A 17,979-nucleotide genomic window follows, 5' to 3' on the forward strand; every position below is an offset into this window, starting at 1 on the left:
TCACGACACCCCCCCCTGCCATACCCCAAGCCTCCGCCATGGCTCACCGAGAGTCTGTTCTCCCGGGAGCCAGTGAAGACCTGAGGCGGAGAGAGAAGCGAGATTTTGAGAGAGACGGCCACGCAGACACTCGGTCAGAGAACAGGAGCGATAGGACAGGAAGCAGCCCCGGATTTTCCCCTGAAGCGTGGTGAAGATTCATGGTGCTGCATGATTTGTCCCTTGGGGCAGCCCATGAGAAGATGCAGCCGTGGAGGACCCCACGCTGGAATTTTGGAGACGCCCATGCAGGAGCCGGGCAGTTGCTGGGGGACTGTGGCCCTGTGTGGAAAAGGACCCACACCAGAGCAGTTTGAGAAGGACTCTCCCATGAGAAGGGACCCCACGCTGAAGCCGGGAAAGACTGTGAGGAGCCCTCCCCTGAGGAGGAAGGAGCGGTGGACTGACTGCACCCCCCATTCCCCGCCCCCCTGTGCCGCTGGGGGGGTGGGTAGAAGGTACAGGACCAAGGCTTTGGGAAGAAGGGAGGGGCGGGGGAGAAGTGCCTTTTTAAGATGGGGCTTCTCTCTCTCAATATCCTGCTTCTTGTTGTTTTATTTGGTTTTCCTAAGTTGTGTCTGTTTCTTGCCCATGACCCTAAGTGGTGAGTGAAACCCTCCCTGTCCCTGCCTCAGCCCACCAGGTGTTTAACAAAGGACTGTCCCTGTGGCCTTTCTAAACCACAACAAAAGCTCAAAGCATTGTAGTGAATGGGGCTACATCTGGCTGGTGACTGGTCACCAGCAGTGTTCCTTGGAGTTCAATTCTAGGGACAGTTCTGTTCAATATATTTATCAGTCATCTAGATGCACGAGCTGAATGCACCATTAGCAAGTTTGTTGATGATACCAAGCTGGGAGATGCTGTCGACTATCTTGAGGGGCAAGAGGCCTTGCAGAGGGATTGAGATAGATTGGAGCATTGGGCAATGATCAATGGGATTAAATTTAACAAGTCCAAATGCCAGATTCTGCACCTAGAATGGAATAAAGCTGGACACAAGTGTAAATCAGGAGGAGTGGCTGGAGAGCAGCCCTGCAGAAAGGGATCTGGGGGTGCTGGTCGGCAGCAGGCTCTATAGGAGTCAGCAGTGCCCTGGCAGCCAAGAGGGCAAACGGCCCCCTGGGGGGCATCAAACACAGCACAACCAGCTGGTCAAAAGAGGTGATCATCCCACTGTATTCAGCATCGGTGTGGCCTCTCCTTGAGTACTGTGTCCAGTTCTGGGCCCCACAGTTTCAGAAGGATGTGAAGGCCTTTGGATATGTCCAGAGGAGGGGAGCAAAGCTGGTGAAAGGGCTGGAAGGAATGTCCTGGAAGGGGTAGCGGAGGACTTTGGGTTTTTCTAGTTTGGAGAAAAGGAGGCTGAGGGGTGGCCTCATTGCTCTCTCCAGTTTCCTGAGGAGGGGATGTGGAGAGGGAGGTGCTGAGCTCTTCTCCCTGGGATCCAGTGATAGGATGCGTGGGAATGGTTCAAAGCTGAGCTAGGGGAGGTTTAGACTGAACATTAGGAAGCATTTCTTTACTGAGAGGGTGGTCAAACACTGGAACAGGCTTCCTAGAGAGGCAGATGATGCCCCAAGCCTGTCAGTGTTTAAAAGGCATTTGGACAATGGCCTTAACAACATCCTTTAGCTTTTGGTCAGCCCTGAAGTGGTCAGGCAGTTGGACGAGATGATCATTGTAGGTCCCTTCCAACTGAAATGTTCTGTTCTGTTCTATTGTATTCTATTCTATTCTACTCTACTCTAACAGTGCTATTATTTGTGAGAGAAGAGAAGGAAATGTTAACACCTGTGCAGGTCTGCTCTTTGCCAATAACTTGAGAAAGACAGAGGTGTTTTTTCCTGGACAGCAACACTTTGAGCAAGAGACATGACATGCAGAAGCATATTTGTTCTGAGAATTCATCTAACACACACAGGCTACTACTACGTAAAATAACTGAGCAGAAAGTGAAATTCTGCCTTATTTAATTTATACTAAGGTTGTTAAAGATAAAGTAAGGTTCATAGAGGTAAAACATTTTCAATCAATGTGATTCAGCATATTAGTTTACTGAAAACATTTTCAAACAACCTAACAAATACAGAATCTGCCATTTTGTTTCAGAAGTTAACAGAAAAGATGGGATCATGGGAGGGAGATTTGTGTCATTTCATCAGGAATTTCACAGTTTAGTGTCTTCCAGTAAAGTCATTTGCACGGCACTTGGGGTGAGTCTTATTCTGTGACTGCTGCATAGGGTGGTGAGCAGCTAGGCATCTTTGAGGAACAGAGCCAGCAAAACTCACAAATCACGCACATCACCTTGCCAGCCTTGCAACGTGCTCTAAGAAATAAGGTGTTCACAGGCCTGTCTCAGTCACAGAAATCAAAGCTATAAGGCAGATGAGAAGGGACCTGTGTGCTCTGTTTTCTCATTTTGTGAAACCAAAACCAAACAGCACAAAGTCAGCACGATACCTTTCACCTCTGGCCGATACTGCATGCCATCGTCTTTCTTTCCAACTGCATTTGTGTCATCTGTTTCTAGATGATAAATACATGCATGGATAGTTATCAGGAAAGGCTCATTTCCAGACCACTACACGTATGTAATTGAGAAGCCAGAATATTGTTCGAAAAATCATTTTAATTGCAGTATAACTGGATACATTCCCACATTGTTCCTCCCGTACAACCAGGTTGGTAGCAAACTGGTCAGCAACAAAATCGGTAGCCCTAGAGTCCAGACCAACACATGGCATGCATCAAGCTGTAGGTTTTGAACTAAAAACTTTCATGGTATGGGCCCAGGTTATTTTGGTGATTGTTTCGGCTTTAGGGCTTCCCAGCTTACAGATCTAGATGTAACTGGCAAAGAGATGGAAAGCTGTTATTCTCATGAGAAGGTCCTAACTGCAGGACCCCAAAACTGAAGAATCATGCACAAGCCTAACTGTAAGGCAGTAGACACAGGGTTTCAGTGGACTCTTCCAACACTGGAAAAGGAAATGGATAAATATTTGTGCAATTGGAGCCCAACTTGACTCACCTTGGAAGTACACTGTACAGCCCAGAGCAGCACGAGGGAAAGTTTCCCACATACTGGTATTCCTTTTGCTCTCCTTACCACATCCTTCTGTAAGACCTATTGGACTATTGCTTACATTCTTCTAAGAGTTTTTGCTGTCTTTCCAGGTTAACAGCAGCCAAAGGAAGGTAATGTAAACACAGCACCTATGTGTGTAGTGTAAACGTAGCTCTGCGTGGGAAACTCTAAAATACAGGCGGGGAGTTCACTGATAACTGGATCAATAACTTCTGGTCAAAAATGGAAAAGGAAAAGCTCTACCAAACCCACTTATGTCAGATTTTACATTTACCAGACAAACAAAATTAAGCCTACCTGAGCAGTGTCCAAGATGCCTGATGTCGATCTGCTCTTGCCTCAGACATGATGCTTCTCTAACAAAGCACGGATTGTTATAGGAACTTCCATCAGAAGCACATACAGGATTAAAACTGTATCCACTGCAGTCTATATTACATACACACCTGTTAATTGAAACACACAGCAAAACAAAATTTACATCAGGCAAACAATAATTAAGTCATGTCGAGCTAAACACCAGTTCACACTCTAACACCAGGAAAGAAGAGCATGTTACAAGAGGATGATGAAGAATCCAGAATCCACTGATGTCTCAGGCTTCCAAGCAGAATGGACAAAACTATGAATAGGTGCTTCAGTGTGCTTTTTAATAATGTATTGATGTTTCTTGTAGTTTTGCTATGATATCAATCTCATTGATTAAGACGTGAAAATTGGTAACACATTGCTAGGAAGATTTACTACATTAATATAACAGTTTGTGGTGTCTGTTCTCAAGTGTGAACAAAACCAGATGAGTATTTTGCATAATAACTGTTGGTTTTTGTCATTCCTGATGACAAGTAAGGTGACTTTTGAAATTTTTTTTTTTTCCTTACAGTGACATTACAGGCTAGAGTTGAAACTGCTTGGAAACTGCTAATATTTTCATGATTTGTTTTGTTCAGATTTAACATCTAATGTTAAATGTTTACTTTCTTAGCATTGCCAAATGCTTGGTTTGGAGATAGTTGTGAATTCCTGACCCTGTTTTTCTGACAAACGCTCTCAGTTGTAGCTCTAACCATCTCTTCAATGCGCAAAAATTTATTTTTATCATTTAAAATTTACATCTAAAAGTAGGAAAACAAAAAGAGAAAAAAAACTACAGGAGGAGAGCTTGTGACACATCCCTAAGTGCTGGGGCAGCACAAAGCAGCTGAAGCCCACCGATCGGCTGCAACGGGCTTTCAGCTGCTTTGTGTCCTTGGAGCAGGACAGAGCTGCCGACAGCCAGGGGTGGGAGCCAGTGAAATGCCAGCCCACTGCCAGTCTGGATACTGAGATGTGCTGGAGCACACCAAATCCCCGGCAAGGCCCTGTTGGCACAACAGATCCCGACCAGCTGGCAGACGTACGTCCTTCCCGCCCATGGGCCTGTGGGCTGCCAGCACAGCAGATCTCCAGCGAGGCCCTCACCAGCCCAACAGACCCTGTCCAGCTGGTGGGACGCACACCTGCTCTCTGATCTCCAGGATCTGCCCCGGCTTCCAGGACTGGTGCCATCCTCCTTCCAGGCCCATGATTCCTGCCCAAAAGACACCTCTTCTCTCCAGAGCCCAGACCCTTGGTTTCCCAGTCTAAGCCGTCTGTCTGCAGAAGTGCAGCTTTAGAATCTGTCTCATGGTTCTTTATTAACTGGAGGATTCAGAATGTGACACTCGTTTAGCCCAGGCACTACCCAAAATTTAAAACCAGTCAGTGCTGGTTACAGCTCAGGAGTTCAAAGGTTCCATTTCAAATGTTCATCCCCATCCACGCACCCAGTTACATGCCTGATGCCATTTGCTACGTCTTTGAACATGACCGTGACACCAAATGGCACGTCTGGCTGTCACCTGCCCGTTTAGTTACTGGTGTAGATGCTTGGGCAGAGCTGTCTGGCATGTACAAGCAGCTGATTTAAATACACTGCAGGATAATGAACAGTTGAACCAGACTTATGTACTTAAAAAAAAATTTACACTATTCTGCTTCATTTTTCAAACATAAAAGCCGGAAGCCGTTCTGAGGGCTGAAAGGGAATGAGTTAAGGTGAGGACATGGCTGGGGTGTGATGCTCTGAGGGGAGCAAGGCCTCTGCGGATGCAGTTGGGCAGCAGAGATGGAACCAGGAGCACACATTAGTAACCTGTACCCATCCAGGAGTCTGCATGGGGCACAGTGAAGTTGTCCTTACTCATAGCTGGTAGACCCAAAATACAGTCAGGCCTGCTGGAAGCACCGAACTGGGAGACAGGAGCAGTGAAATGCAAGGAGTGCTGCTCCAGGTAGAAAACATGAAATGAAAGTTGTTTTTAACTGTTCGGTGTTTGTGAAGGAAGGTAAAACCATGGGAGACCAAGTTGCCGCTCTGATGCTGCACATCAAACGCATCGAAACTGGCAGCTGAGTCCCTGGAAGAGGACAGGACCACCACCACAGACCAAAACAAAAAAGCAGCTCAGGAAAGTATTGCAAGATCCCCAAATGAACCTGCTGTGAAATACTGAAAATATGTTACACCCTGAAGTCAGATAGCTACAGAGGCCAGACAAAAGTTTGATACTGCAGGGATGACAGAAAATCCAACCTTCTGAGGGGAACAAATCCACCCCCACCAGACAGTTTGAATCCTAAAACCAGGCAAAAGTCAAAGCCCAAGACTATCCAGAACAGCCCATGGACCTGCACCCATCCCACAGACCATACAAGCAGCACACAAAGTATGGGAGAAAATGCAGCAAACAGTGTTAACGAGCTAGAAGTGGGGCCCTAAAGGAGAGAAATTTTAATGGCGGCTGTGTTTTGCAGGCAGAAGAACCCGTGCAAGGCATCACAGGCTTTGTTTTTCTTCACAGTTGACCGAAACTGGACACAGAATTGAAGTCCCATATTGTAATTCATTCCCTGACAAGTCTCGCTTATGCTGGGGAGAGAGCACAAAGAGAGCAGAGGACAACATGAAGAGCTGCTCAGGAAGGGGAGGCAGGAAAAACCTGAGAACAAGACGGGGGAGCAGGGATATGCAGGAGAAGCATAAGATGGGCACGCAGAGGGGACAGAGAGGAGAACCGAATTCTAAAATTTCTAATATGCCACCTTTTAAGCACTTATTCTCACTTCTGCCTTAGCTGCCACTGGCGCTGCACCCACATACAGTGGTCCATGAAAGCAATGCCACCTGCAGCTCTCTGACCTTGTCCGTGCAGCTACAGACACTTTCCAGCACAAGTGACTGATGAACAGCAGCCCTGGCATGAGGCTGGATTCCCTCTGCCACCAGCCTGTGATGGACAGTAGTCTGAAAACAGCTTCAGGGGCAAAGGGATGCAAAGGTTTTGATTATATTTCTAAATTTTGTTCTCTGGAATGTGCTGCCATCTTAGCGTCTTACCTTCTTACCCTTGACTACACAATTTCACCTTAAATTTTTAAACAATAAAGTACAATTCCACATAAGCACATCCCCAGCATGAAAATATTAGGCTATACAATTGGAGAGCAGGGAAATACTATGCAACAGAAGACAATGTTATAAAACAGAAAGCAATGGAAAGCTGATATGAGCAAGGTTTAGGTTAGGATTTTAATCCATATAGAAAAGGTATTTTGAACAGAATTTTCTACCTTACTTCTGCTCACTTAAAAGATGTATTAAAACACTATCCTGCATTTGTTGAGACAAGGTCACAGCCTTGATTCATCACAACTTTAAATATTTTTAACACTGATTTTTACATAACATTTTCATTCTATTCCTTACAGGAAAGAACAGAAGCAAGAGGCATTTTCATCGCTAATTAGAAGAAGAAATAAAAAAGAGGTGTGCTGAATATGTGTGTTTTCTGGTATAGGCAGGTAGGTGCACAATGAAATTAAATTACTCAGAAATAGAAATTCAATTTCTTATTTATATAGAAACTTTATTTCTTATGTGATACATTGACTGTCTAGAACCTCCTAAACACTGGATGGCTGACAAAATTCAAGGAGACAATAGCATATGATGATGTCAGTCATACATAACTGCAGAACAACATCTTGTATTCAAGCTTCTAGTGTGGAAAACCTGAGGTTCAAACCTAGGTCCGAGTTGCTGCCATGCCACAAGCAGACTAGGAAGGTGAATATGGGACAACCACAGCTGAGGTAAGCAGCCAGCCAGACTCCTCGGGTCTCACATGAGAAGTCTCCTGGGTAGGCAGCGCAGAAGCTTGAGCTCTGTCTCTCAGGTAAATGCCGCTCTGACAGGTGTGTTTATTGTGACCCCACAAGGGAATAAGGAAGGATCTGCTCTCAATTATTTACTTCTGCTATTTGGAATAACTTCCAGGAACAATTGCCTGAAGTCCAGCAGTAGTGCAAGCATAAATTGTTGTGTGAAGCTGATCTTGATTTGCTAAAAGTGAGGATAAGCACAGCAAAGTCTGCATCAAAAAAACCCCAAACCCTGTCAGTAAAAGGCTTCTCTGTTCTCCAAGTTGCTTTTTCAAAGTGCCAGTCTTTCCTCCGGCTTGCCAAAGCTGTGCCATGTCGGGGAAATCAATCATCATATCCCAATACAAGTCAACACTACGGCAAAATCTTAGACCTGGACTAATATTGGGTATTTTGCCACCATTGCTTGGGGCTGAGTGAGGACTCCACAGCTTGAACCCCACTGTCGCTCTGCTATTGGCTTTTGTATGTGTTGGACAAGCATGATCCTGCTTGGTGCCCCAGGAAAATAATGAAAAACTAACAGCTGGTGCCTTCAGTTTAGTGTGTGGCTGCTCAACACAGCCTTCAGAAGAAACTAGTTAGTCACTTAAGGAAAAGTCATTTAACAGAAACATGTACTAAGAATGTCTTGAAAGTGCTTGATGCTTCACACCAGAAAGAAGTGAATGAGTGCTTCAAGCTTTTGCTATAACAGCTTGTTGTAAAAGTCACACTGGGATAAAAGGAGTCAAAGTACCACAAGAGTTTTTTCACAATAACTTTCCTATTGGTTTTAACCAAAAGGACTAAAACAGGGAGCTAATTCTCCAAGTTGATGTCTTGCTGGAGAGGGTTGCTGCTCAGTGTCCTCAACAGATCTTTTCTCTCACTTAGCCCTGGAAAGTCAACAGGATGTATCGAGGTGTTTTTCTGGTGTACTAGGATATGCAGAAAAATTCCCTAATTTTGTCACTTGTCATCAGAGAGTTGACATCCTAAGAAAAAAAGCACCAACTTGCTGTGACAATGTGCTTTTAAAAGTTGCATGCATGTTGCTCATTAACACCATTAGTTAAACAGAAAAGCATTTGAATTTCAGGAAAATACAAAGTGCTATAATTAAACCAAACAAAAAATTTAGGTGGTTTTAATAAATAAGAAATGAGAATGTGCAACTCATTTATTAGGGGCTACTAGGTGTAACAAAGAAAACGTGTTTAATAAAATGATGTGACATGTTTGAAATGAGCTCAGGCTGTAAGAGTACTTGCTGCTATCAGTAAACTAATTAGATCTCCAGAGACCAGAACACATTTCAAGGATCCTTTTGGTTTTCAGGCTTCAAGGTGTATGTGGCTTGTTGGAAGTTCTACGTGCCTAAAAACCACGTTAGATTCAAAGAAAAGAGAGGAAAAAAAGGAAAGGAAAAGCTTTACAGATTTGCAGAGTGGGCTTGGCTACTGAGAGAGGCTGGCATTCCAACCAGTGGATCAGGCTGCTGCATTTGTGCCCATCTGGGATTTGCTCAGGAATGTATTTTTCTGGCCTGGCCTCACAGAGAGTCCTGCTTGCTACCCCTGCCCCATAGCTGACAGCAACAATAAACTTTCTCAGCTACTCACTTATTTACTGGCACATCTGTTTACAATGTAAAATGGAAACACTAGAATAAATCAAAGTTGTGAAATGCACACAGACGGAGAAGTGAATGCTTGATAGAATAAATTTAGGTGAATTGAAATAGCAGGGGTGTTGCAATTGCAGTTAAGAAGATAACTATGTCAAATGAAGGATTACCTTTCATTTGATGTTTCTTCCCTTCCATGCAATTCTTCCCAGATGAAATCTGAACTAAGAAAACCTGGATTTCAAAGTTATTTCTCTACATATTTGACTAGAGCTGAATCTTCATTAGTTTTTTTGTGTCTTTTTAAAAATGCCTTTGTAGCACTGGGGAGATAAGGGCAAGAGAAGGAGATTTCGATCCTACAAGCTTTTGTGTGTCCTGCTTGAACTCCCTCTCAGCTTTTACTTCTGCCCAGCAATGAAGAACACTCTTTAAATACCATAAGCTTCAGCTACTTTCCAACCAACCCTTCACTCTCTTTTTTAATTTCATGGCATCGCTTTCTCTGACCACTGCAGAAATTTAGTCCCTAACTGCAGTGAGCTTCTAGCAGCATATGCAGTGAAATGATGCTTGCTCTTACAAGAGTGACCTAACCCTCCCTCCACCCTCAATTAACAGAAACCTTCAAAGACATAGCATACACTTCTTCAAAGATTGTTAGAAAATGTACATTAAAAAAACAGGCCTGCATTATTATCCATCTAGGATCTATTCAATTTCTTACTAGTCAGATAATGAAGAGACTATTATATTATTCCTCTCATATCAGGATTTCCTGTAGCCCAATTTTACATAATTCAGTAATCCCACACCACAGTCATAAATCCCTTGTTTCGGTCGATTTCCTCTATTGTTTGTGTGTTTTGTTTCACACCCAGATACTTGGGATTTTTTTTCTGCTGGATCAGAAAGCTATGTATTGCATTTACACAGGATTAAGATACCCTTACCTTATGAATACCTACATACGATATCATAACCTGAAAAGGGGGGAAAAAAAAAAAAAAAGGTTGGCTATGGTAAAAGAGTGAAAAAGTGGTCAAAAGCGGCAAGTATAAAGCATCATGCCGTACTTCAAACAGACCAAATCTTGCCCTGGAAGACAAATCAGACAGACAAGGCAGAGACTAGGACTTTAAAATGTCCATATTGGTATTTCTAAGTATTAATACTTACACTCCTTAATTTCTGGTTTGGCCACTGTGAAAACAAGACACTATATGTGTAGGACAGTTGAATCTATATGTTGCTGAGACACATTTTCTTTCCAAAGTAAATCTCATAAAATGTTAATCTCAAAAGGTCTACTTGGGGATCAGTTGTCAATCTTCCTTGAAAATCTACATTATGAGTCAAAACAGATCTCTGACAGCACAGTACACTTAAAAAAAGATTGAATGTGCTCAGAGTCTCATTTCTGTATTTCACCTGTTAAAAAACAACATATAGGTAAAACTGAGAACATGACACATTTGAACTTTTACAGTGAGGCTATTTTTAAGTTAATGATTTCCTTATCAAAGGCAAAAAAAAAAAAAAAGGGGGAAGAAAAAATTTATGAAATTTAGCCCAGCCATTTAGGGACCGAAGGAAAGGAAGGGTGCTACTGAGCATAAGATGGAGGGCAAGATGACCCCTCAAGTGGGGCCTTGACAAGGTGGAGGAACCTCCTGAAGTCTGAAGACAAAGGGAAAGCCCTACACCCCACATCACAGGACAGACTTGCAGGGGGACTGTCAGAAAAGCAGGTCAGCAGAAAAGGACCTGAGGGCTTAGGGGAGCAGCAGGCTGGGGGCCTGCATCACAGGGGGGCCACCAGCAGAGCAAGGGAAATTACTGTTGTCTCTACTCAGTACTCATAAGGTCCCATCTGGAGCACTCTGTCCAGCTTTGGGACCTCCCAGTAACAGCAAATATTTTGAGAAACTGGAGAGGGTCCAGAGGCAAGCCACTGTGATTGGTAGAGGGCCGGAATGTGTCCTGTGTAAGGAATGGCCGGAGGTGCTGGGCTTGTCCAGCTTGGAGAAGAGCAGGCTAAGGAGGTAACTGATTGCTGTTACCAACTACCTCAGAGGGAGGCTCTTCCCAGAGGTGCACAGTAGAAGGGCAAAAGACAACAGTCGCAAGTTGCGGTGAAAGAAATTCTGACTGAACACAAGGAAATTATTCCTCAAAGTGAGAGCAGCTCAGCCCTTGCACAGATGCCCAGATGTCAAATCTCCCCTCATGGAGATGGTCAGAGCTCTCCTGGAGAAGACTCTGAGCCACCTGAATGATCCATCCCTGGCTGCAGTGCAGGGAGGGAGCCTGGGCCAGACAACCCCCTAGGGATCTCTTCCAACCTAAATTATTCTGCAGCTCACGATTCCATTCTGGATATTATTTTCCTAAAGGTACTTTAAAGTGCCTTTTAAAGCAGCTTTCCTTCTGACACTTATTAGATGTTGGCATTTTATTTTATTCGGACATCTACCAGTGCTTTGGCCTGCAAGAGGAAAGAGACGCACGATGCAAAACAGTTCGGAGAAGAGGATATAACTCCCCATAAGCAATAATACTTTTTATGTTGGAAAGATACTTCACATTTTAAGAAAAATGTATGATGAAACACCTATTCTACAATTGATTCACTTTATTTCAAATGTTAATATTAAAATAGCATAAATATATATTAATTACTATAAATGTAATTTGTATATATATAGAAGTATTAAAATGTTCTCCCTTACTCTAAGCATGAACTTTGGTAAGAAGAAACTTGTGGAAAAAATGACCATATAAAAGTAAGAAGCCTTAAAAAAACATCCAGAAATCAGGACCATTTGAAAATTCAAGTCTTATGATGAAATATATATATACTTAAGAGCTAAATGTAATTTGTATATATATAGAAGTATTAAAATGTTCTCCCTTACTCTAAGCATGAACTTTGGTAAGAAGAAACTTGTGGAAAAAATGACCATATAAAAGTAAGAAGCCTTAAAAAAACATCCAGAAATCAGGACCATTTGAAAATTCAAGTCTTATGATGAAATATATATATACTTAAGAGCTCATCTTTCTAACCACAATATATATAAAAAAAAATCACAAGTTTATGCTATCAGTTTCTTTGCTAGTGGTGCAGGTGGCTATTGTAAAAAATAAAAAAAAAATTAAAAAAAGAAAAGTTTTTCAGCTCTCAAAAGACTGTAAATAATAATTTCACTTTCAATCATATTCAGCAAACAGAGGCATCATGTTGTTTAGAAGCCTTATGAAAAAATACACTGAATGTTACTTATCTGAATTTAAAAAATTTGCTTGGACTCATTAATAACCACAATAGTATTACAAATATTTTTATACACTGCTTTCATTGAAAAAAGAGTTGATTTAAGTGCTACGCTGACAAAAATGATTTTATAAGCACATCTGTTTTCATTTGTTTTGCATTCATACTGTATTATTTTAAGTGTTTCAATATTATCAGTATCCCATCTTCTGATTATGTACTGATAGGATGATCTGTTTATCTCTATCACATGAACAATCAGCAGAACTGAGAAGTCCAGTGCATGCTAAGAAAAAACTGCAGCCTGGTTACCCCACAGTATATCAACAGCAAACCATATTTGTTCGGGTTGGTGCCCTGCAGGATTTACCCCATCAGCTCTAGGTGGCCCCAAGCGTTGTGCTGCCACCTCCATCTCCACTTCTCAACCCGCTTTATTTCCAGTTAAAAATGCCAGCTGAAAACACACAACCACCCTCATATTCCCATGTCTTTAGGCTTCTGGCCAGTTTCCCAAACAAAAAATTAATCAGCCTCAGGTGTCCTTTTTCACTCCCCTGCTACATGTTTTACACCATTACGCGCAATACATTGCCTTTTCAACAGTGGAGGAAGATGCTTCCAGAGGGACATTTTGATGGACAGGGTGGAAAGGGGGGTACTGACCAATCAGTTTCAAGTAGCAGCTTTCCCCATGACATATACAACCCGTGTTTCAGTTTTGTCACTAAAGGGGAAAAAAAATCATGGGAAACCTGTTGTCTGCATCCTGTTACCACAAACCTACAGAAAACCCCTATACGGACCCCATGGCATAGTACCTTTATGTAACTTAAGACTGGCGCATCCACAAGGGATTTTCTCTGCTTTTCTGCTCTTTAATAGCCTGCTTACAACGTTGTAAAAGACACCCTACAAGTTGCATGAGAAAAGATAAAAAATACGGAAAAATATATTTCTCTGACGTTTCCTCAACCTGACTCCTTTTTGCATTTATATAAAGAAATAATGTAGTGATTTGCATACAGTTGAACATTAGTTTTCTGAGTATGGCATGCTGCTTATGACAACAATCTCCTCAGACTTTGTCTCAATCAGTCCACTTAAAATCAACATTCAAAATTTTTGCAGAGGCAGTGGAAATTACAAAGATGTGTATATTTTTGCATTCAGTTTACTATGCATTGTAACCACTTCTGGTTTAGATAGATAATGTTTCTGAGAAATCAAACAAAATGAAGATACAAATCTAAAACTCTGTGCAAACCCTGAATTCTTCAGACTATGTGTGATCTTGTGTGGTAAAAGCATATGCAGCAGCTTTGATCAGAGACAGCCATAAAACTTCAATGCCAAGCATGAGAACTAAAAATTTGTAACTTTTTCAAAGGGGAAAATATAATTTAAGAGCAGCAGAAAGGCAGTGGGCCTTACAAGGATTGGTAGTCTCTTGGTGATGTCTCCAATACGAGCCCCCAGTAAGCAGCACACCTCTCTAGAGTGTGGCTCATGAACCTAGCAATGTTTATACAAGTCTGTTGAAAGGTATTTGTGCTGCCAATAATTTTATATATCATGATAGAATTTTATGAGGTTAAAAAATATGCTGAAAACCAACAGGAAAAAGAGTGAGAATAAGATGTAAAAAGCTTTCTTAAGAGGTGCTCTACTAGAGTGTCCCAAGCAGAAGATTTCAATTCCATCTTGTTTCTGGCAGGTAAATAATTGTTTTGATTTTAGGGAAAAAAGAAGCCAACTGCTAACTTCTAATTAAGCAAGGCTGTGACATTCTATGTAACTTGTCAAAATTAACCTTATTAAGGCAATCTGAGTTAACAGAACCCAATTTAATCTATGTTCAAACAGACAGTGAATATCACTAAAGCCTATTACTATGGTCAAAGGTACTGGGCAAAAAAAAAAAAAAAGGAAATAAATTATTTAGGTTGGAAAACTGACAAAATTGAAAAAATTATCTGATAGATTGTGACCAAGCCTCACAGGAATATTTTCTAACTTCTGAGTATTTTCTACATAAAAATTTTTGTTTCCACATATTTTTTAACAAGGACTAATTAAAGAAATCCTAGAGGCAAAAGAGCTCTCTCCTCCTGTTGTCAAGCAGAGGGAGCAGGGCTTCACTTTGTGTGAGTAGAATGCAGGGAATACATCTTCCACTCTCCTCAAATTTATCCTAACTCTCTTAGAGACACTACATAGCAAAAAAAGTACAGAATGAACAGGCAAGCTTTTACAGAAGTTGAATGCTTCAGGATTTATTTTCCAAAGCCAAGAACACATCTCAGTGTGTATAACAAACAAATCTATACCCTTCTTGCCAGTCATAAATGAAACAGACCAAGGCAATATTGCAGAAAATTATTAGTATTATAAAAACCAGCTACAGCTCATTTGTCTCTCCACAAAAGAGCAAGGTTACTTCAGTACTATGACATTTTATGAAATGTGAAGTATCATGCTAGTGTGCATGAGTACTATTATCATTTTGGTTTCCTTTGTACGCTATGATTTAATCTTGAATACATAGCTTGAATATTAGTGTTAAGCCACTTTACTGCCTGAGATGTCTTCACGCTGATATCCCATAATAAAATCTTGTGCAATTAAGACATATTTCAACATGAAATGGATTCCAGCTGGAAGACAGGAGAAGGGAGAGCGATGCTTCCCTGATTACTGATGTTCAGGCTCTGTTATTCTGAGATGCTGTTCCCTCCACGTACACAAAACCACGCCATTTGCACATCTCTCAAACACCCTCACACACTGCCTCTGCAGCTGCGTCCCCAGGCCCCACCAACAGCCCAGACTCCAGTTGAGATTCTTCCACACTGCCAGCCACTGCCAGGAATACATCTGTGGGAAAACAAAGCCCCATCAATTAGACGGGATTTCTTTTACCTTCCAACAAACCTTAATGCCTGACGGGGCTGTCTAAAGGTGCCCTTTCCTCCATGATGTCTCTGCCCCTTCTGACAGCCACACAGAGCCTGGACAGACAGAGTATGCTCTAACCATCAAGCACCTTGAGTAGGGAAATTTGGTGCATCTGCTTCTGCATTATGGATTGTCTTTAAAATCTTCCTGTTTCTTGATCATTTGTTTTGAGGTCTGACAAGCAACTGATATTTTTCACCAGTTTTCCCTGGATGCATCTGAGAGGTCAAGTGGCACGGTGAGTCTGGAAGAAGCAACTGGCTCAGGCCCCCAGTTCAACTTCAAGTTTAGGTCCAAGCTTTGCACTGATGGAAACAACTGCCTATAATGCTTTATGGACAAGCAGAATGCATTGAAAAAAAAAAAAAATCTCAGAGATGAATTATCAGTATTTTTTTTTCATTCCAGTTTGGTTTGGGGTTTATTTTTTTTTGTTGCCAAGATAAAACAAATCAAGGTCCTTTGTTAGAAAAATATTTGACAAAGATTCTTCAATTTACCTCTTTGTTGGTTTCTCTCTTTACCTTGCAATTGCAGGTGGTTTGTTCTTTACAGACACATGTCAAACATGTTATTATTGGACAGCACTAAAGCTTCAAAGTCCAAACAGAGTCATATACATAGTCATACATTTTTTTAACATTTTTCCCCTTTTTCTTCACTGATGTTAAGGAAAACTTATTACTTACCCAACATTTTCTGCATCTTCATCACACTCAGCCCTATATTTGCAAACTCCACATTTTGAGTGTTTTCTCTGAACTTCTGTCCCAGATCCTTCATGCTCTAAAAAAACCAAGGTATTGTTAACAGAAAGCATGACTTATTAAGCTCTGATTTTGCTTACCTAAATCCATTTGCATTCAGGTATACTGTCAACATGAAGTTATCATATGCTGAAGCTATTAGCCTTAATAGCTTTCCTTTTTTCAAAATCAGGCAATTGGATATTGGTAGAACTGTGTCAGTGACAAGAAAGCATCCTGAAAACACTAATGCTTCATTGTTTGACTCTTCCTTTACTCTTATTTCAGTGATTTGTATTTATTCTCACTCCACCAGACATACAGCTGGCACTGACATGTGTCTCAGTCACATTTAATCTTAATTGGCATGGATCATGTGTAAATCCCATGCCTTTTAATGGCCTTGAATGTTAGGTAGTGGGGAGTTGAATTCTATTTTCTTTGACAGTCTTTAATTACAGATATCCTTATGTAAGGTTACTGTTCGCATTTTTTTCCCTTTCTCTTTCTGATGATGGGATTAGACTGTGCTCATATCTCACATATGCTGTGGTGTATTTTCCAGAGTACTCTAATTAGTTGTACAAGACTAAAAGAAAAAAAACTCATCTTAACAATAGACTGGTAGCAAAGACATTTCCCTAAAAAAGTAAAATTAATATCTCAACCGCTAATCAAACACCACCAATCAAAAAGCTGCATTTGCATTCTTTAAATATAAACAGGAAAAAGAAATCCACAAGAGTCCTTCCTAATTTTCCTGGATCTTGGGGGAAGGGAAATCTCTCCCTCCTACCTGTGGGTCTGGGCTTACTTGGAGAATAGGGCAGGTGAGTGTCTCAAACTAACTTCTGTCTAAAGCACGCTGTGCATTTTTCAAAGATTAATACATATCAAACCCTATTACAAAATTCCCACTGCAGAAATTCTTTCACCACTCTTATTAAGTCACAGTAGAGGTCATTTGCTTTCGTCTTTACAAATGTACATCTTATTTGATTTTTCCTTCTTTCTAGATACCACATTCCTATGCCCGTGTTTGGCATCCTAAAGTGTCCTTTAGTGTCAGATTTTACTTTTCCATGCCAATAAATGACCATCTCCAGTTTGAATAAGTTAAACAAATGGCACTGCTCACGGCTTTCATTCATGGTATTTCTACTTCGTTTGCTTTTCTTATGACCCTTTACGCCCTTCGCCAGCATGCTACTGCCCTCCAGAGCTACAGGTACAAGAACTGGACACACTGCTCCAGAAGAGTAGCCATCTAAGCCAAATACCATCTATGACATTCTTCACTTAAAAACCCAAGAAGCATATTAATTTTTGACCATTTTTCTGCACTGACCATTATTATTCACATTCACTTTATCATTCACCTTATTCCCCAATGAGTCCTCTTCAGGGTGGTCAGTCTGGAGGAGAGAGGCTCACATCCCAGAAAAATCACGTCAATCCTGGACTCACTATATATAACTCTGTCCTCAAACATTAAAATTGTGCTTGCTTTTGCATCCTGTTAGACCAGTGACCTGTCCTCTGTCATCCAGGCCTAATCAGTACTGATTTGCTCCCAGGTCACCAGTGGAAGGGATCACGAGGCCAAGAACAGTCCCTAGAAACACACTGATTTTGTAATGATTCCTTAACATTTAACGATTCATTAACGGGCATTATTTTTGCACATTTGATGTGCACTGTGTGGATGTTGTGCCTTCTAGTTACCTAGACTTCTATGAGAGATTGCCTTTGAGAAAGGTTATGGCTTGGAGGTGGTGCACTTACATAAAATGTTCTGTTGCACAAATGGCCTTTTTGGAAAAATAAGTTAAAACAAGAGGTACATGTCTCAATACAGGTTTTCCATGAACCCACAATGACTAGCATTAAATATTTTCCTCTCCCTTAATTCAGTACTTGGTTGATTCTTCCAGCTTTTATTCCACTGCTTTGCTTCTGATGAAGTTGCCAAACTGCTATCCATTATATTTCAGAAGTCGTGGCAGTCTGGTGA

The 17,979-nt window shown here is 41.4% G+C and overlaps 1 protein-coding gene across 1 annotated transcript in view; it reads right to left on the reverse strand.

Moving 5' to 3' along the window:
• LOC104466712 (tomoregulin-1-like) overlaps positions 1-17,248 on the reverse strand; it is a 28,941-nt gene extending 11,693 nt beyond the window's left edge. Inside the window, exons 1-4 of the mRNA XM_010080235.1 lie at positions 17,104-17,248; positions 15,909-16,005; positions 3,431-3,579; positions 2,506-2,571 (exon numbers count right to left, since the gene is read on the reverse strand). Of these exons, the coding sequence (XP_010078537.1) occupies positions 2,506-2,571; positions 3,431-3,579; positions 15,909-16,005; positions 17,104-17,248 (457 nt within the window). The remainder of the gene's footprint in view (positions 1-2,505; positions 2,572-3,430; positions 3,580-15,908; positions 16,006-17,103) is intronic.
• Positions 17,249-17,979: the final 731 nt, after the last annotated feature.

Source organism: Pterocles gutturalis, unplaced genomic scaffold (assembly GCF_000699245.1).
Source record: "Pterocles gutturalis isolate BGI_N339 unplaced genomic scaffold, ASM69924v1 scaffold6634, whole genome shotgun sequence".
Lineage (NCBI taxonomy): Eukaryota > Metazoa > Chordata > Aves > Pterocliformes > Pteroclidae > Pterocles > Pterocles gutturalis.